This window comes from Phragmites australis, chromosome 14 (assembly GCF_958298935.1).
Source record: "Phragmites australis chromosome 14, lpPhrAust1.1, whole genome shotgun sequence".
NCBI lineage: Eukaryota > Viridiplantae > Streptophyta > Magnoliopsida > Poales > Poaceae > Phragmites > Phragmites australis.
This window is the reverse complement of record NC_084934.1, coordinates 5,718,343-5,737,560: the sequence shown is the minus strand read 5'-3', so window position 1 is coordinate 5,737,560 and position 19,218 is coordinate 5,718,343. Positions and strand designations below refer to the sequence as shown.

The window sequence follows — 19,218 nt, the reverse complement described above, 5'->3', positions numbered from 1 at the left end:
TTAGCAGATCCAACAATACTTCGAAACTCTTGTCAGTCTAACTATGGGTTGCCTTCAGCTATAGAAGCTTAAGGTCCCTAAATTGCTGCATGTACTTTTTCTTACAGTTAGGATAAAGGGGCGCCTTGGAATTTCACACAAACTCCTAAAATTTAGCAAACTCACTATTATTATACTCATCGTGTTGCTCAACATCCCGCACCATATGGTCCACATTCTCTACGATTATCATTAAAATCTAATATGTCCTCATCTCTGAGATCATGATCCATATCACCGGATGTAAGTCCTTGATCCAAACTATCGGCATGGAGGCTCCGATCCATCTCTCCTTTATTAAGACCTTCCTCACCATGCTTGTTCCAACATGTATAATTCTCTTTAAATCCATGCATGACCAAGTGTGCATGAACATTGTCTTGTTTTAGGAACTTCTTATCATTCCCGTAATCATGACATGGACAATACATTGCCTTTTTACCCTAATCTTTCATATCTGCTAACGCAACACTCATGAAATAATTCACTCCGCTCAGGTACTTTGGACAACTCCGGGTCTCAAGGTACATGCAACTTCTGTCTGCCATCTACAATGTAAAAACATTCAGTCTTCATTAATAATTACCTTATTTGCTAGATTAACTATGCGATTAAAAATTCCATACAATTACACTAGATCTGTGACATCTCACGGTAGATCGGGCAAACCTAGTATCAAATCTAGCATCAATACAAATCACTTGTATTAAGATTTTGGATAAAGATGCAAAATGGTCAATTACAACTCAAAGCACAAAAATCTACTAAATAGGGGTTAAAGGAGGAGGAAAGGCGGAGCTGCAAACCTTCAAAGACCTAGCAATAATTCAAACTTTAAATCAACAAGATATTAGAGAATCTCTAGTGGAATCGAAGAAAATTGCCAGAAGTTGACGCCAAAGGTCGCGCTCTGTAACTATTAGGAGCGTAGTAGCTAGCCAGCTCTAATAGCAGAGGAGAGTTATCAGTGATGGGTCATAACAGAACCTGTTACTTATGTCAGGTCATAAGTGACATGTCGTAACATCACATATCACTTATAACTAGCCCAGGGAGATCTACCACTAATGTCATGTCATAAGTGATGGGTCATAATGTCAACCATCACTGATGACTGGCCTAGGGAGATCCATCACTAATGTGTTATAAATTAGTGACGAGTGTATTTATGACCCATTACTAATATCATAAGTAACGGGTAACTTTATGACCCGTCACTGTCATTAGTGATAGGTTATGGTCCGATCCCGACCCTAGGCTAAATAAGTGACGGACCGTAGCAAGATCCGTCACTAAAGGTTCTTTAGTGACAGGTCCTGGAGACCCATCACTTATATAGTGTCTTCTTTGTCTGTTTTTCACATAGTGATTGCTTCAATGATGTTCTTATATTGAACAAAAGTCTTTAATACCGTTTTGGATGATAACGATATGGTGAATCATAGCTAGCGGACGATATTATGGTGTTGTTGTTTTGTCAGGCTTAATCATGTTTCCAGATGTTGATAACTTGTTTAGTTTCTTTGTTGTTTTGTTAGGCTTAATCATGTTTTCAGATGTTGATAACTTGTTCAGTTTCTAATTTTGTCTATTAAAGATGATGGTCTAATCAATTGTAGTTAAATAGCTTGTTAAAGCAATTTACTTCTTAAGATTTTCAAATCTCACCCTTGCTATCTTTCCTAGTACAACTTGAGGTGATGGCGAGCATACGGGATGGGTAGTTGCACTGTGTTTGCACAATCACCACTATCTTTTGTTTAGACTTATTGTGTTGTCAGTGGGAGATTATTAGTCTTTTGATGTATCTTTGGTCTATTATGGCTTGGATGTATGATCAAGGCTTATTTCTCTTGTTAGGATGCTCATTACTGCTAGTGTGTTGTTATATATATATCTGTCTATGTAGTGAGTGGTTAGTTATACCTCTAATTACATGGAATGTGCTGTCGAATTTTTGCTTTAAGGTTCAGCGGTGCTGTAGATTGATCTGAGTGACATTCTAGGCTTATGGTAGCCGGGGTGTTACAGTTCATATCAAAGTCTAGGCTTTAGGTCCTAGGTAATTATATGCTAAACTTGACACACCTGCACATGTATGATGAGTATGGGTTACATTTCATTGCATGTGACTTGTTTATCACTACTTGTTTTTGTTTATTACTATAAATAAGTGTTGAAGTTACTTAATTGATTCTTTGTATGTATACCTTAGTGTTTGGTCATTGATAAGATGTTAAGGTGTTGTAGTTGTCTCTATTGGAGTGATGAGGATGTTGATTGGTTGAAGTCATTGGTGTGGCCTGTAGGACCTGATAAGCTTCAGATGACCAGTAACATGTCTGTTGTGTGGCATTGCAGATGGGTTGAATGGAGGGCCCCCGTGATGTCTTTTCTACACTGCTAGGTGAGGTGACTGAATTTTAGGTTTTTGATCCAACGATCCACATACAGAGCGAATATTTTGGGTACGGGATGGATTAGCCCTCATGTCGTAGACCCTAACTATTTGTTCTTGGGATGTCGTGTGCCTTATCCTAGTAGGGTGACGACATTTTCAACCTAAACCTTAGAATGGCGTAGGATTTTTTTCCCTATGGAGTCAAGTCGGTCTTTTACCGACTGTGGTGACACGGTGTGGCCTAGACCCGAGAGGGGTTCTGAAAGATTCTTTGAGTCATTTTGTTGAGGGTTGTATACTAGTTGGTGTGATTGAGATATAGTGTTTAAGTCTCAGTCTTGCATTTCCGTGTCTCTTTCGGTTTGAAGCATTCATTTGTAGTTGGAATGGCAATGCGGTTTTTTTGTGTGGTTGTTTTCTGTAGTCGTAAAAGGCTACTTGTAGTTTGAGTGGTTCTCAGGATAGCCTGGGTGGAGTGTTTCACTAGCTCTAGGAGTAGGAGTCCACCATTTGTGTCAGTGATCCTACATTTGTTCTGTGGTGTTATATGTGTGAAGTGCTGAAGGTTGGTGCCTGCAAGGCCAAGACAGAGTTGTTGGTCGGTTTGTGACGTGTTTTCTTGTGTTCATTTGGCAAACCATGTTATGTTGGTCGTGGGGATTCGTTTGGTTTGAAGGAGGAAGCCAAGGTTATACCTGGCCCGTAGGCATGTTGGTATTGTTTAGGATTTATCATTAAAATTGTGCCCTATAGCTTCTTGATGAGATGCTGTGTTGACTTGTCGCTGTTGAGCGTTGGTGGTTGAGCCTAGCGAGTTTCACTCATCAAGAGTACCCTAAAGTTGAGTTACCTGAATTTTTCCTGGCCAAGTAGCTGGAGGTATCGCTAGAGCTTGTTGTGGCATTCCCTTGAGTGTTTCTTAGTGTGTGGTCTGAGCTCAGCCTTTCTTCCTTGTTGGCCCTCATGGAGCGAGTGGAACTGAAGAAGTAATTGGTTAATTCCTGGTTTGAGGTTTTTCAATAGTGGATCAAGTCTTCGTTGGTTGCTTCAGTTCTTTCTCTAAGATGAAGTTTTGACTAGGGGATGTCTGGACAGGTTTTCATGCTGGAAGTTTGCACTTATCGGAAGCAAGTACCTGTTATCCCATAAAGCGATACTTTAGGTGCTTGGTTGCTAGGACACCAATGTGTGTCCTAAGGATGATTTGGAAGGTGGAGTTCGCCCCAGAGTTTGAGTGGCAAGTTCGGTGATATGTTTGGAAGTTAGTGAATGCTCCCCTTTTAAGGGAGTGTTGTGGAAGAGGATGACCTCTGTTCAAGTGGGCCTCTGTGGTTTAATGTTGTCTAGAAAACATTATGCTCTCTAGGGACCCAAAGAGGAGTATGGTATGCCGACACTCAGATTGTTGAAGGTGAGCTAAGGTTGCAAGGGTTGTTTCCTAGATTAGCTTTGTAAAGCAACTATTCTTGAGTTGGAATGTCAGATTTGAGGTTGCAGGATGCATATCTTCATCCCTATGCAGGAGCTTTTTTGCATTGATCATCTGGTTTAGCTGTTGTCTTTCCTGCTTTTATGGTGGTTGTGTTGTGTTGCAATGTAAGTCTCAAGAAGTTGTGGTATGGTTGATGATAGTATGCCAGGTCTGAGAGCGTAAGCATGATGAGAAATTCTCTAATATATCAGTATGGCGTGTTTTTGGACGTGTCGACCAATGTGGTCCAACCTTTGGTTTGGTTCTCTCGGGATGGAGGTTTTTCGATGTTTGGGGGGTTAGGGAGTATAAGTCTAAGCTTGTACTTTGAAGGATGAGAGTGATCAGAACATTTGAGTTGGGTAAGTGGTTGTAGCCTTCTGGTTATCCCTTCTAGTCTCAGTGATGCACCGGGGTAAGAGTGACCAACTGAAGGTTCATGCCTAAAGGTTGTGACCGTCTTTTGAGCAGGTCTACCTCACTCACGTTTTGGAGATACCAATGTTGGTGGAAGAAGTGAAGCGTCAACATCCTCTTAGTCCTAAACCATAAAGGTTTTAAGCTTATCTTTCATCTGAAAGAGTTGAGGTTGAGGCAAAGAAATTCATTTGTTTTTAGCAGGGTTTTTGACCCGAGTTTGTGGTGTCATAAGAGCAAAAGTTTTTGGGTGCAATAGCATCCACCAAAGAGGGTGTTTCTAAGTAGCTAATGTCTTTGTTCTAGAGTTTTTCGAAGAGAGTTTCTCATGTCTTGTTGGTATAATATAAAGATGCCATTGATTCTTGGATTTATTTCTCTTCTAAGAGTGTGAAGGAAGAGGGATGACATGATCATCTTTTTCAAGAGGTCAGAAGGCGGGTTTTGGAAGGTGTCTCTTTCGAGCTTAGTCCTGTTGGTAGTAAGCTATGAATTTTAAAAGGCACATTTGTGTCATGGTAGATTGATGAGAAGAATGATATCATGTTGCTTCTTTGCCGTAGGATAAAGAGAAGACAGGAGGTTGTTGCTAGCTTTTTGGCATTATGTGGTTGTTGTGAGCAATTTTAGGCTGAGCTTAAATGGCCTTGCAACTGTTGAAGGTTCCAGAGTGGAGTTAAAATCTTTTTTATTTGAGTTTGCATGGTTGGCTTATATCGCTTGCATCTAGGGGAAGAGGTCTTTTGGATTGCGGTAGATGGGCTTGCTAAGTCCATGTTTTATTTTCGTTGAAGATGACCAGTTCGGCATAGGTTGTGGTTTTCTTGATGTTAGTAAAGTGATGAGTGTGCATGATGTGCCGAAGTCAATTGTTTTGGATTGGGACTTCAAAGTATTTGTCACAGTTTTAGTAGAGTTTGCTTAATGCCTTGAGCACGAAACTCTCTCATAGCATGGCTTTCCATCCTCGGACAAATGGTCAGCCAGAGTGGATTATTCAGACCTTGGAAGACATGTTCTGTGCATGTATTCTATCTCGGAATGGCAATTGGGAGATTTGGTTGAGTTTGCCTATAACAATAGTTATCAGGCGAGTATCAAGATAGCTTCTTTTGAGGCTTTCTATGGTTTGAAGTGTGTTTCTTCTCTTTGTTGGGAGGTTGTGGGTGAGAGGTTTTTGCTTGGCCCATACTTTGTTCAACAGACTATAGAGAAGGTGCAGGATACTTGTCAGAATCTATTGGCCGATTGAAGCCGACAGAAGAGCTATGCAGATGTTAAGTGTCGTGGCCTGGAGTTTGATGTTGGGGGATCACGTGCTTCTCAGGGTGTTACCGACTAAGGGCATCGTTTGTTTTGGTACCACTATGAAGTTCAACCCGTGGTACATTGGCCCGTTTCCTGTTGTGACCCGTGTTGGTAGTTTGGCTTATTGTCTATAGTTGTTAGACTCAATGAGAAGGGTGCATAATATGTTCCATTTCTCTATGCTACGGAAGTATCCCCACGACCCTGAGCATAAGATCGATCTAGAGTCCATCATTGTGGAGCAGGATTTGACTGTAGAGTGTCGTTTGGTGTGTATCTTGGACTCATCCGAGCTAGTAATGTGGAGGAGGATCATCCTGTATGTCAAGGTGCTTTGGTCGAATCAATCTAAGTATTAGAACTTGAGGATCAAGTGCGAAAGAAGTACCCCTTGCTCTTAGAAGCTGATGAGTGTTAATTTTTGTTTGTCGTTGTATCTTTGCTATGTTGTCCTTGCCTTTCGTAGGTTCGAAGCGGGTAGATTCGGGAACGAAACCTTTTAAGGAGGGCATAATGCAATACCCAAAAATTTGCAAACTTCAGAAGTTGACTGCATGACCCGCGAGCAGTACAATTTTGCCCTTTTGAATTGTTGCTCAGATGGATGATTGGAGACCATGGATTCGTAGATCTCGTTGAGACCATTTCATTTTTGCGATCTCATGTCTCGTTTGGACACTCGGTGAAGCCGTAGCAAGCCCAATAAATCTAGACCGTTTGATAGGATAAAAAATAAAAAAAAGAGGATAATATATGGAGGGTCGATCACCATCCCGGGCTACCCGATGCACCCGTCACCCCAACCATAAGTGTTGCCACACCACGCCCCGTTAGCTGCCACTAGCGTTGCGCGCCATCGCATGCCCATCGCCAGTGTGCTACCGGCCGGCCAAGGCCAGAGGGGGGTGCAGCTTGGGCATTGTGTGGGAGGTGGCCAATCGCTAGCTGGAAAGAAGAGAAGGAAAGAGAAGAAAAGAGAAGAAAGAAGAAAGAAGGAAGAAGGAAGAAAGAAGAAGAGAAGAAAGAACAAAGAAGGAGGAGGAGGAGGAGGAGGAGGAGGAGGAGGAAGAAGAAGAAGGAGGAGGAGGAGGAGGAGGGAGAAGAAGGGGGGTTTCCACAAGTTCGCTGGATTTCATCCTCGTTTTGCATTGCCGCTCCAAATATGACTTTTTCATTAGTCCTTAGTTGCTTGTGTTTTGTGGGGATCGATCATTTCACGTTGTCAGGTTAGTGTGATGGTGTTGCGTGCAATGACTTAAATTGAAATTTGAGTTTTATTCGGTGTCGGATTCAATCGCATGGTTATAATGAAGGTCGTAGGTCATGTCGATTTATTTCTGATGGTATGGGTCTTATTCATGTTGGTTGAGCGGATTAGGAGTAATTGATAAATAGTATTGTTGTCTGATGTTCTTTAGCTCGGGCTTTTGTTTCAGTTCTTCGGACCATGACCTAACTAGAGGAGGATCACGCCTATTGTTGTGCTAGTCAAGCGGTATATGTTTCTCTGATGTTTTTGATATTGCCTTGTGTGCGGGATTTTCGGACAGAGGAATATGTATCATTTTTCTTTTGTTGTTGCGATGTATTAATGCTAATGTATGCACTTGTTCAGGTGGTGCCGCTTTGGGAAGCAGCTAGTTCTCGCCTTCGTCATCGGTAAAGGCAAGTGGATGTAGCGTTATGCTTTAACTTGTTATTTAGTTACCTCCATATTTTGATTGTTGCACTCACTAATAATTTATCAAATGAAATATGAACATGTTACTTATTTTCCGCCTTCTTAAGGTTTGATGTTTTACCTGGAATATGAGGTCATGGCAGTGATATATGTCTTCTTTCTTGCAGTTATTCATATTCCTCGTATGCATAGCATGACACATATATCTATGTTTGAAGTTATGCCTTTTGATTATGTATGAGCTTGTTGCCTTAATATCTAATTTCTTTTAAGTTTACTTGAACCTTGAATTAAGAAGTGAACGAAGTGAGAAATGTCGCTTTGCAGTTGTTCTTATCATGGTATGCAGTTCCTAAAGTATTATGCATATCTTGGAAGTTATGTTATTAGTTATGAATGAAGCATGTTACTGAGAAGGAATACGGTGCACGTCCTTACATAACCCGTAGAGAGGTAAGGGTGAGGAAGAGCATGACATATGTATACATATAAATATATTTATTTTAATTGCTTCGATGTTATTCTTATATTGAACAGAAGTCTTTAATACAATTTTGGATGATAATGATATGGTAAATCATAGCTAGAGGATGATATTATGGTGTCGTTGTTGTTTTGTCAGGCTTAGTCACGTTTTGAGATGTTGATAACCTATTTAATTTATTTACTATTTTGTTAGGCTTAATCATGTTTTCAGACGTTGATAACTTGTTCAGTTTTTTGTTGTTTTGTCAGGCTTAATCATGTTTTTAGATGTTTATAACCTGTTTAGTTTCTATTTTTGTCTATTAAAGATGATTGCCTAATCGACTGTAGCTAAATAGCTCGTTAAAATAATTCACTTGCTAAGATTTTCGAATCTCACCCTTATTATCTTTTCAGGTACAACTTGAGGTGATGGCGAGCATACGAGATGGATAGCTGCACTATGTTTGTATGATCATCTTTATCTTTTATTTAGACTTGTTGTGTTGTTAGTAGACGATTCTTAGTCTTTTGATGTATGTTTGGTCTATTATGGTTTGGATGTATAATCGAGGCTTATTCCTTTTGTTAGGATACTCATTACTACTAGTGTGATGTTATATATATATATATATATATGTGTGTGTGTGTTAGGTGGTCAGTTATACCGAGTTACAGAGAATGTGCTATCAAATTTTTCATTAAGATTCAGCAATCATGTAGGTTAGTCTGAGTGATATTCTAAACTCATGGTGATCCCCGGAGTGTTATATGTTTGGAGGGAAGGATATTAATAAGAGAAATGGTAAAATCCTCACGTGCTATTGCAAATTTTTTCAATCCCGAAATTTGCAATAGCAGTGTCTAGAAAAAAATATATGATTCTCCGTTACATAGGAATGACATTATTTTTTTTAATGATATGATATCTTTTCCCCTTAGTTTCGGTGGAATTCTATAAGGATCAAAACATCCACTCCGGCCTCACACTCGAGACAACCTTTTTTTAGCTATCCAAATAGTTGCCCTCTCAACTTTCATGTGTCTTTTCAGTTATATGGCTTTCACTTAGATCCCTACCAATGCCCGGAGGGAGGGTGGCAGTAGCCACCGGGGCCGCTCCCGTTGGTGCATCCGGACGGCTGAGCCGAGCTCTCCGTCGCCGTCGTTTGAGATTGCACCACCCCGCCGTGCCGCCCTGCCAAGCCTCCGTTGCTCGCCACCGGCCGCCGCGCCGACACCGACGACGTCCCGCCGAAGCCGAGGAGGAGGAGGAGGACAGCTGCTGCCACGAGCTGCCTCATGACCGATCGATGCTCTGAAACGCTCTACAAATTTGCAGAGGGAGCCAATGCAATGCAATGCAATGCTCTTGCTATGTTAACGATGGAGTTGGTGATAATACAACCATAGCAAGCATGGCTACATTCTTTGCAGTTGCATGTGTACATGCAAATGTATGTATATATAGACACACATGCATGGGCTGAGGAAGTGATAAGCATATATAGATGCACTTGGTTGAGTGGAGAGATGGAGAGACGTTTCGCCTCTGAACTCGACCTGGGAATTGAACGTTTTGTCGCAAAGGCTACAGAATTGTCAATGGATATCATCCACTGACAGATCACGGTGTGTGACTGAGAGTGTCCTTTTCAAGTAGCGGTAAACCCTCCTGGGAAGCAACGAGGAAGTGGGTGTGCCCGTGCAAAGTCCTTTTTAATTTGTTCGTGTCAAAACTGAAAAGGACAATAATGAACATATTTGTCAACGGCAATCCAACTGGTTAGGTCCAGCTTAAGCATCACTGATTTTGGTTATATATATGGGAGGAGTGGATTTTTTTTCCGAGTACAAATCAGATGCTCGCACGCACTCACGCCATGCGAACTGAGATTTCAATATGTGTTTGTGCCTTACATGCTAAATAAAATAAAATAAATAAAAATGGAGCATGTTTGGAACACATTTGACATTCCTCAGAAACTTTTTTTTTTCTTTTCAGAAACAAGAACTTTTGCTGTAGGCTTAATTTACATTCCAGAGCAACTTCTAGAACTGATGCAAGTGCACGTGAATTTGCTTTGTGATTAGATTAAGGAGCCGTAAAAGAAGAAGCAAAGGGGCTTCCAATTTACCGACTGCACGCGTGGCAAGTGAAAAAACAGAGCCTGATCAGAGACAAAGACTGGATACCAAACATATATATCATGCACGAAAGCATCGTGGCAAGGGCCTAACTTCTTAGCCTTTTTGACGACAGTGGTTGGATGTCTCTCAGATGTTGGTAACTACTGCATTCATTTCTTTTTGATGTCCTGAAATCCATGCTGGCAAACTTTCAAAAATCTGATCATCAGTATGTCTAAAACTGTATCAGGATTTACTATATGAAAATTAAATTGCTAGATTTCTATTTAGAAGTGTTTCATAAGTATATTTTCATTATTGTATATTGATGTAATGTTATAAAAGTTTACATCTCGAAGACCGAGAAAAAGACAATAATATCAAATTAAAAAGAACCGACGTAGTAGAAACTTGTGTCCGACGTGTGAATCTAAAGCATCAATGAACGGGGTGGCAAATCATGAATTCGTTGATTGTTGTTACGAGTGACGGGATGGAGTTTTCATTGGCCTGTTTCTGTGCCTCGTAAACCATTTTAATGGTAGTATATATGCTTCGAAAACCGGAGTATAATCACGTAACTATAGTCAAGTTGGCGGAAATCTCTCTGTAGTCACTAGGAATTTACTCTGAATAGTACAACTCGGAATACTTCTTTTGGGGCCTGTTTGAAAAGGGACGATTGCAGTAGGAATTTTTCAAATTCTGCACAAGTTTGCCCTGATGAATTTTGAGCAATAGACTCTTTGATGTCCATCAGACCATCACTCAAGATATAAGGTTCAACTTCTTTATGTTTTGCCTCCATAGCACTACACAATTCATGGGACACTTTCAGACGCAACAATCTAACACTAATACCAGTAGCGTGCATGTTTGGTAAGCCTTTCGCGTGGCTTCCTCAAGTAGCTCACATATCAGTAGAAAAATCAAGAAAGTATGGCAGCTTGCAGTCTCAATTTGCACAAAGTCAGATCTTACCAACCAAATCGTGCAAATTTGGAGCTTAGTTGTCTTAAGCTCACTACCTTACTTCTAGTGCTTAACCACACTTTCGCGTGTAGAGAACTTGTTCCAAGTTTAATGCTCTTTGATACTACTTTTAAGTGAATCTAAGCTTCGAGAGCTGTAGATATCATAGTGGACTTGTGATGGACTAAATTGTAGTCACAGAATTTGAGGAATGTAGTAAAAGAAGTATCGTCGATTCAACAAATAAACTGTTGATGCGTTACCATAGAAGGTCCTTTCATTATATTCGGAAAGCCAATTCGTGGAGACATGAAAAGAAGTCTTCCAATGGAAGTAATGATCATTTACCATGTTACTGTTTATTTTTTAGAATTTGGAAAGAAGAAACTCAGCCCAGTTTCAAATTCGTAAGGATACTTGAAAGATGAACCTCAGCAGATTTTGCAACAACACTCACAGTTCCTTTGCCCACAATAAGTTACAGCGCAGATACAATACATAGGATCTGCGAATGTCACCTTACAACAACAACAATGTCACTCCAACAGCTATTCGGCTGCCAGCTTAGTTCTTACAGAACAAGACTCGGTTACCCCTTACAAAACCCTCAACAAATTTACAACAAGGAACAGTGCATGGTCTCGGTACCAAGGTTCTTACAAGGAACAATGCAAAAATAATCCAGCAACAAACACACCGTTGTCGGGGCATGAGGCCGTCTTTTGGTGACGTGAGGTATAAATTAAAATGAAAAATCGCATGCTAATGAGAATGCCTCATGAGTTAGGTTTGTACAGAGACATTCGCAGTGCTCCGCTGCCCCACATTCTTCATGACAGCCTTCAGGTCTTCCCTGGCTTTGGTTGCCCTGGATTTCGTAGCTGATCCAGTCTTTGGATTGCTCTTCGGAGAACATTGTGCCTTGCTGTTAACATCTTTGGAGTTCCCAATACTTTGACGATGCAACCGGCAACATACTGCGCTGCCATTTCCTCCCTCTGGTGTATGAGGGGTGTCACTGCAGCTCTTTCTCCGTGTCAATTTTGGCGACTTGGCACGAGTTGGAGGCACCTGTAAAATAAACAGTAAAAATTGAAGGCTAGTTCACACTAAAAGCAGGCAAGCTTATACTGCTTCCCATTAGTCCAATCAACAGGTTACAAGCAGTGCTAAAAATAACGTGACCAAATTCAAGTGCTTAAACTTTTGAAGACATAATAATGCATTTACAAAAATATTAATGATGTAAGAACATCATCTTTAATGTTAGGAATATAGAGTACTTATCCCTTACATAAAGGTTAGAGATTAGGTTACTAGAGTTCTTATCTTATACTCCTCGTGTACTCTACATATTACCCTCAAGTGCTACTATTGAATACAAGTTGCTATTTCTAACATGGTATTAGAGCTAGGTTTTCTTTTTTGAGACGCCACAACTCGTCCCATCTAAATCTAGATCTATTCTAGCTCTTCCCGTCGGCTTCCCCCATTGGGGCACTCTCTCCCTCTCTGCCCGCTGCCATCAGGGCTTCTTCCACCCGTCATTGGCTTGTTCCGCTTCGCATACGGTGTTGCGACTCATCCCGCCATCATCGTTGCGGTTCCTCTCGCCACCATCTCCAGGATCTACTCCGCCCCGCCATATCTTCCTCGACATGCCGGATCTGCCACCAGCCCGCCACGCCGGATCCGCGGCCGTGCCGACGCTGCCCTCCCGCGAACCTCCCGTGGCTGCATCGGGACCCACCACCTCCCGTCGCGTCGTGCCCGACCGGATCCACCGCTATGGCTGCCCGTCGTGCGCCACCGGCCTCCCGTGCCACCAGGGGCACACTTGTATTCAATAGTAGCCCCAAGGGGCAATATATAGAGTACAAGCTGCTATTCCTAACATTTAACACTGCTTCTTTATACCTATGTTGATTTCAGTAATTGATATACCACTATTGGAGTAGAAACATGATCAGTTTTGTTCAGTGAGAAAAATTATACAGTTCTGTTGACAAGTCAATCAAAAGGGAAAATCATTTTTCTTGCGAGAATCAAATGGGAAAAACTGAACAGTTATGAGTTCAGAAAATTGTAACAGGAACTGAAATTAACCAAATATGTACAACCACAAGGACAACGATGGTGCATGCATCAGGAAAACAGAGGGGTCATTTTGTTTTCAAGCAAAGCTTTCTTGCACAAAATGTCTCGATACTAATCTGAGGTATACAAAAGCATCAGGAATACAAAGGAATAATAATATTGGAAAAGGATCCCAACATGGACTTTAGTGTCTTGACACCCAAAGAAAAGCAGCATACCAAAAGCAAAAGTGCAAAACTGGAGCCAAGCGAACACAAGTATATGACACAAGCTATAAAGAAGATAGAACAACACAAGAGCAACTAATATGAATAAAATCTAAGCAACTGATGGAGCAGGGTAACCCATGAAACAAATTGAAGACCTCCCATCATCCCAGTCCCAGTGGTATATGCACCCCCCCCCCCCAAGAGAACTATCTTTTACAACAGAGATTTCAAATCCTTCAGAATGTACATATCACTTGAACAATGCAAAACAGAGTTTATTGTTTAAAATAATAAAGCAAGACAACACCAAAAAAAAACTCAACCCACGGAGAGAGACGTCCCCAAGGCATTTCACTAAGGTCGAGAAACCCCCCGAACGCGGCGCGCGACCAACACGCTCAACCTCGCAAGGGAGCACGCGCAACCAACGCCTGCGAGGGAGGATTTTTTTGGTGATAACATTACCTTCTTAAGTTCAACTTTTGGTGGGGGTCCGTCTTGGTAGAAGCTTGGCATGGGTTTTGCTCGGACAACCAAGTTCTTCCTTAGTTTTCTTAGAGCTTCTTCTTCTTCTTCCTATAAAAAGAAAAGGATAAAAAAGAGATAATGGCAACAATAGTTAACCCAAAAGGATTAAATCAATAAGAGCATCATAAAGCAGGCTTGATATGCAAGAGTTCCATCCTTTTGGTGGGCAAATTAACTAACACATCCCAGACTTTTCATAAATTATATTAATATAGATAAAAAAAACATAACTGCATAATGACGTTTACAAGAGGGGACAGAACAAGAAAAAGATAGTCCGATCACTGAATAATATCAACATCGACTTTTTAAGAAACTCTTAAGAATGCCTATATCAACAATGTTTTTTCCTCCAACTATTTTTATTCAGGGGGCGCCCATCAAATATGCATGCACTCCTTTGCATGCAAATATCCTGACATGTTCTATACTCCAAAAAAACATGGGTTGTCCAACAACACAGCAAAGGTGGTACCCAGTGTAATACATAACAAAAGATCACAAGTATGGTAGGCAGTATGCAAGAAATCATTTATGAGTGTCTAACAACATTGGCACAAGTCATACTCAGCATCAGTTTAACTTTGGATGACTGCCCAGATCTATGAAGGGATATCACGTGATGCCTTGTGCCAGTAACAAAATACTAAGCAAACTTCAAAATATGAAAATATGCATCCTCAACAATTCAAGTCCCAGTACCTAAAATTTTCCAAATACTATAGTTTTTCCCAATCAAAATATCAAATTTTGGGGACAAAACATTCATTATAAAGCCGAACTATTTTGTGTTCAAATGCAACAACTGTATTTTAACAAGCTCAAAATCTAGAGCAACTGTTCATGCAAGAAAAATATAGTCAAATTAACTTTTGTTGATTGGAATTGATGTGCCAAAGCATCATATACCTGCCACTATAGCAAACATGAATGCTACTTGACAAAACAAAACATTAGACCTGTACAGAAATTCATTTTAAGGCTGAAAGCGTATCCCAACTAATCTTGCTTTTTGTGTTTTTACCACAGTAATCACATGCATGCTCAAGCAAGATGGAAATGACACAAATTGTCAAACTGGTGGTTTTCAAAACCTGAAACAATTAGGATTTTAGAGACAAGGCAGGACTCATGTAAAAAACTAGCTTCGATGAAGTTCAAAAGTTTATACCACAAAATGAGGAAAATGGTAGCCTAACAAAGCTACTCCAAAATTCTAATTCCTTTACTGCAATAGAAATGCAATTTTGGTTTTTCAATGTATCAGGAATAGCCTATTTGTATAACTGTGCTCTTCATGATGCCACAAAACAAAACAGAGAAAATCGACATTCAGGAAATTCCACAATATGAATCATAGCAGACCTACCTTTTTCCTGGCCTCTGCTTGGAGTTTCTCCTCTTCCAAAGCCTTGCGCTTCTCTTCTAATTTTGTGTAAAACTGAAGAATCAACAAAGCTTTAATTACCAGGCTGAGTCTATAAAGTCAAATGGCCATCTTGAAGTAGTACCACGAAATTACATGTGTACCTCTCCTCTCTTCTCAGCACGATTCGCACATACGAATGTAGGTGCAACAGGAACAGTTGTCTTCTTAGTTTTTCCAGCTCTTGATGAAGTTACAGTTCTGTAAACAGCTCAGGAAAATGCCTAATATAAATGAGGAAAGCACATTTTTTACTAACTATCAGTTACACTTACAAAGGCTTATAGAAGAGAGTTCAATTGAAAATTTTGTGGGATTGCAATTCCAGCCTTTGTGTAACTAAATGGTTATACCACTATACATAAGAAAATAAAAAAAGACACTAAACCATAAGACCCCACAAGAGAAACTCAATGCAATCCATATTAAAAAAAAAAGGATACGAAGAAGTGACAGAATACGAGTCCTCTTCTTGACTGTGAGAAGTACTGTCAGGTTGGAGAGGCTTCCAGGGTGTGACTGATGGACTCTGCAACACATAAACAGTACAAAAATTTGTCAATAAAGCTGCCTAATTTCATCTCCTATAGTTAACTTGACAGTATATGGTAAATAGAATCACAGCGAAAGCCAGGTAAACAGAAAATGAGATCTTAGACAGTTACACCAATAAACAAGACTAATAAAAAAAAATTATGTTGGTCCAGGTTGATGCAACCAAATCAAATTGTTAATAATGTAACTTAGATGCTCACTCAATGTCACAATATAAGCCCAGGCCCACCATGCGCACAAACCAAGGAAGCACAAAATCTAAGAGAAAATGTTAATGTTATTTGACCATACATGATCCTATCAAACAGCATGCTACAACTACTAAAACATCTTTTACAGGAGTAAAGCAGGGGTAAGGAGTGGAAGCATCACAATAACTAGTTAACTACACTCTTGACTTTCTCAACAGACTTAGATGGCGAAGCAACACATCCCAAGAGAATGGACATGGACCTATTGCGATATTGAGTGAATGTCTGTTTATGCCATTCCAAGTGAGAGAGAGCATATCAGTAAACTAAAACATTCAGATATTTCTCAAATTAGTACCGACACGATAGCGGTTCACATATTTCTTTGACCAAACAATGTTATCCAGGAGACTGTGAACAAAAAAGAAGCAGACGAAGCATGCATAATGGTAATACAATGCAAAAGAGAGTGCAGATGACTACCGGACCTTCTTTGCCATGCTTCTTGGTGAGGTGCTACTTTTATCAGAAAGTTTTTCTCCGCTGATGGTGGGATGAGCAACTGGAGTGCAATTTCCTGCTCCAGACGACCTCCTTTCAGTTGCAATAGTGCATGGCTCGGGAACAGTATGACTAGACCCTTGCTGTCCAGCTATACCAGGCTTTGCTGGTGAATTGGGGAGAGAAGACTTCTGTTGATGAATCAGCACCGGCGAATCTTGATTTACAGGCATGTCTTCCTGGCCATTGTCGCCCATATGTGAGTCTACAATGTAAGGGGACTCCTGCCCTTCTGGAGAATCTTCATCATGGCTGCCACTTGCAACTTCCCGGTGATCAGCATTTCCATTAGGTGGGCATATAACAACACAATCTGATTCTTCATCTGTAGACATATCTACAACTTCTCTCCCCATTGCACTGCAGGAATTAAAAGGAGTATAAATACATGTATGACTGTGCCAGCTGGAGCCTAGAAGCTAATTGAAATCCAAATCAGAAAAGAATAACAGAATAATAATAGAGTCAAGCAATAATACAATATAGTGCTCCCATCTATATAATTTAAAACTAGGAAAAGAATAACTATATAATCATACACATTATAAATGACATGCAAGCAACTACCCTTGCTACAACACAGAAGAATTCCAGTATGCTAAAATGCTAACCGACATATAGAGAAATCATACAAAAATGGCCGATTGTATCATCTGAAATTTCTAAATCAACATGTAACAAAGATTACACATTCATTTCTTAAATTCTAGTCAAGAGCTATTGTGTAAATCTGAAGATGTTGTAGGCAAATTTGGTAATCTGCCTCTTTACCCCTAGAGCTTAAATTTCATACATTGTTGCAGAACTTGTGCATCTTAGTCATTTCATTATTTGTTTGTTGACCTTAAATCGTTAAAAAAACGCCAGGTGCATATATCAAGTTACTCAAAGTGCCATCCTAGCCAACTCCCCAAAAGGCCAAAATATGAATCAAGACATAGTTTGAAACTCCTCATAAGAGTAATATTCTGATTTCTTTAAACAATGAGCAAAGTTCATTTTGCCTGTTCAATATTGCAGACTGTATCTAAGTAATAACTTCACCTGGCAATGAATACCAACAAATTTGAATAAATTAATAAACTTTGAACCATTGACTCATACCGAACCCCACGGGAGCAATAAGATTTCGGCAGCCCTTACATCTTGACCACTAAGACAAAATAACCAATTCTTCACAGCTCATAGCAACTTAGAATCAGCAAACATTATATATCAAACAATTATTTTAAAAATTCTGCAAGACGTTAGACGTGACACCAGAAATATAAAATGAGGCACCGCTAAGTTTAACACCACGATTGGAAACATTAAAAAAAACTCTATAGCAATTGCAACCCATCCATTGGAGAACCATTTCACAGGCCAACCTTGAATAATCTGTCAACGCCCCTATTCGGACAAATTATTTAAGGATTCGCACCAAATGCGCCTCCAGAAGCTTATCCCATTGGTTGCAGGGAAACCATTTCTTTACCCCGTTAATGTCTTCCACGCAAACTATAAATGAATATTGGCCATCTCTACCATCATTTTTTTCGGGAAAACCAGGCATTTCAGCCATGACACAAATGAGGAACCATTCAGAAGCCGTATATTTTCCCCACACACTCGAAACCCTAATCCGCCGCCCCACCAACCCAAAAATCACCAAAAGCTCGCTAAAATCACCCGAAACCTCCCCGAATCCATTCACCGAGCCAACTGAGCCATCCGGATCCACCGCCCAGCTCAGAAGCCCAGACGCCAAGGCACAGCCCCCGAAACCCCCAACAGGAGAGAATACCAGCAGAAGCCAGCGCCATTACATGTTCCCGGCCGCCTTGCCGGGCAGATCCCAGCGCCGCCTCGCCGCCCCGGGGTCCCCGCCCCCGCCGTTGGCTTCCGCCGCCGCCGCCGTGGTGCCGGTCGGTTGGAACTCGAAACGCCACCTCCCCGCTCCACCCCGCCGAGCCGCGTCCCCCCTCACTACCAAGCTTTGCCTCCGCCGCCTCACCACCACCTCGCCTTTCGCAGCCCCGCCTTGCTCCTCAGTCTTGTGCCTGCGTGCGCTCGTGTGTATTTGGGCGTGGGTCGCGGCCAGGCGGGGGGCGGTCGGCTGTTTGAGGGGCGGGGGAGGTGGGCCCGCCGGTGACGGTACCGCCCCGGGTGGACGGAGGGTGCCGTGCGGGAAGAGGCAGGGCTATGGATGATTTTGACCGGCCACATGGAAATTAGGGCTGATTTTGACCGGCCACATGGAAATTAGGGCTGATTGGCACAATAATGAATAAATTGTTTTTAGGAAACACAGACAGCCATGTCCCCTATTTTTTTAACCCTGAATAAATCTCTAAGGTATAAAATATAAGTTGTTCTCGTATTAACTATTTCCTCTACTCTCCTCTTATATAATAAAATTTTCTAAATTTTAAATAAGTAAAAAGTTCATTTTACTCCCCCTTATGTTAGTGGTCTGAATAACTCCTGAACTTTCAAACCGTCCATTTTACTTCCGAAGTTTCAAAACCGGATCATTTTATTTTTCCTGAAGTGATTTTCCTAAGCGGTTTTGATGGCGTGGACATCATATTACCTGGTTTTTTACCACGTCAACCCCTCTTTTCTTTTCTTTTCTTTTTCTCTTTTATCTTCTCTTCTTTCCTTCTCTTTCTTTTTTTTCTCCACTAAAGCAGAGAGACAGGGAGGCAGCCACTCGATCGTGCAGCGACCGGAGACGCGTAAAGGGAGGGGATGCCCAGGGTGGGCTCCCCGAAGCCCGAGAAGG

At 41.0% G+C, this 19,218-nt stretch overlaps 1 protein-coding gene across 2 annotated transcripts; it reads right to left on the bottom strand.

Annotated features, from left to right (window-relative positions):
- Positions 1-11,300: 11,300 nt before the first annotated feature.
- On the bottom strand, positions 11,301-18,615 carry LOC133890660 (protein WVD2-like 2). 2 transcript variants are annotated; one of them, XM_062331135.1, is made up of 7 exons: positions 18,260-18,615; positions 16,379-16,811; positions 15,588-15,673; positions 15,249-15,345; positions 15,088-15,159; positions 13,656-13,766; positions 11,301-11,955 (listed from the first exon to the last, which is right to left on the bottom strand). In XM_062331135.1, the coding sequence occupies exons 2-7, from the start codon at positions 16,805-16,807 to the stop codon at positions 11,668-11,670; spliced, it is 1,083 nt and encodes a 360-aa protein (XP_062187119.1). In that variant the 5' UTR covers positions 16,808-16,811; positions 18,260-18,615; the 3' UTR covers positions 11,301-11,667. The 2 variants fall into 2 exon arrangements, with proteins under 2 accessions (XP_062187119.1, XP_062187118.1); XM_062331134.1 differs by having other exon boundaries at positions 18,238-18,370.
- Between the last annotated feature and the right edge of the window lie 603 nt (positions 18,616-19,218).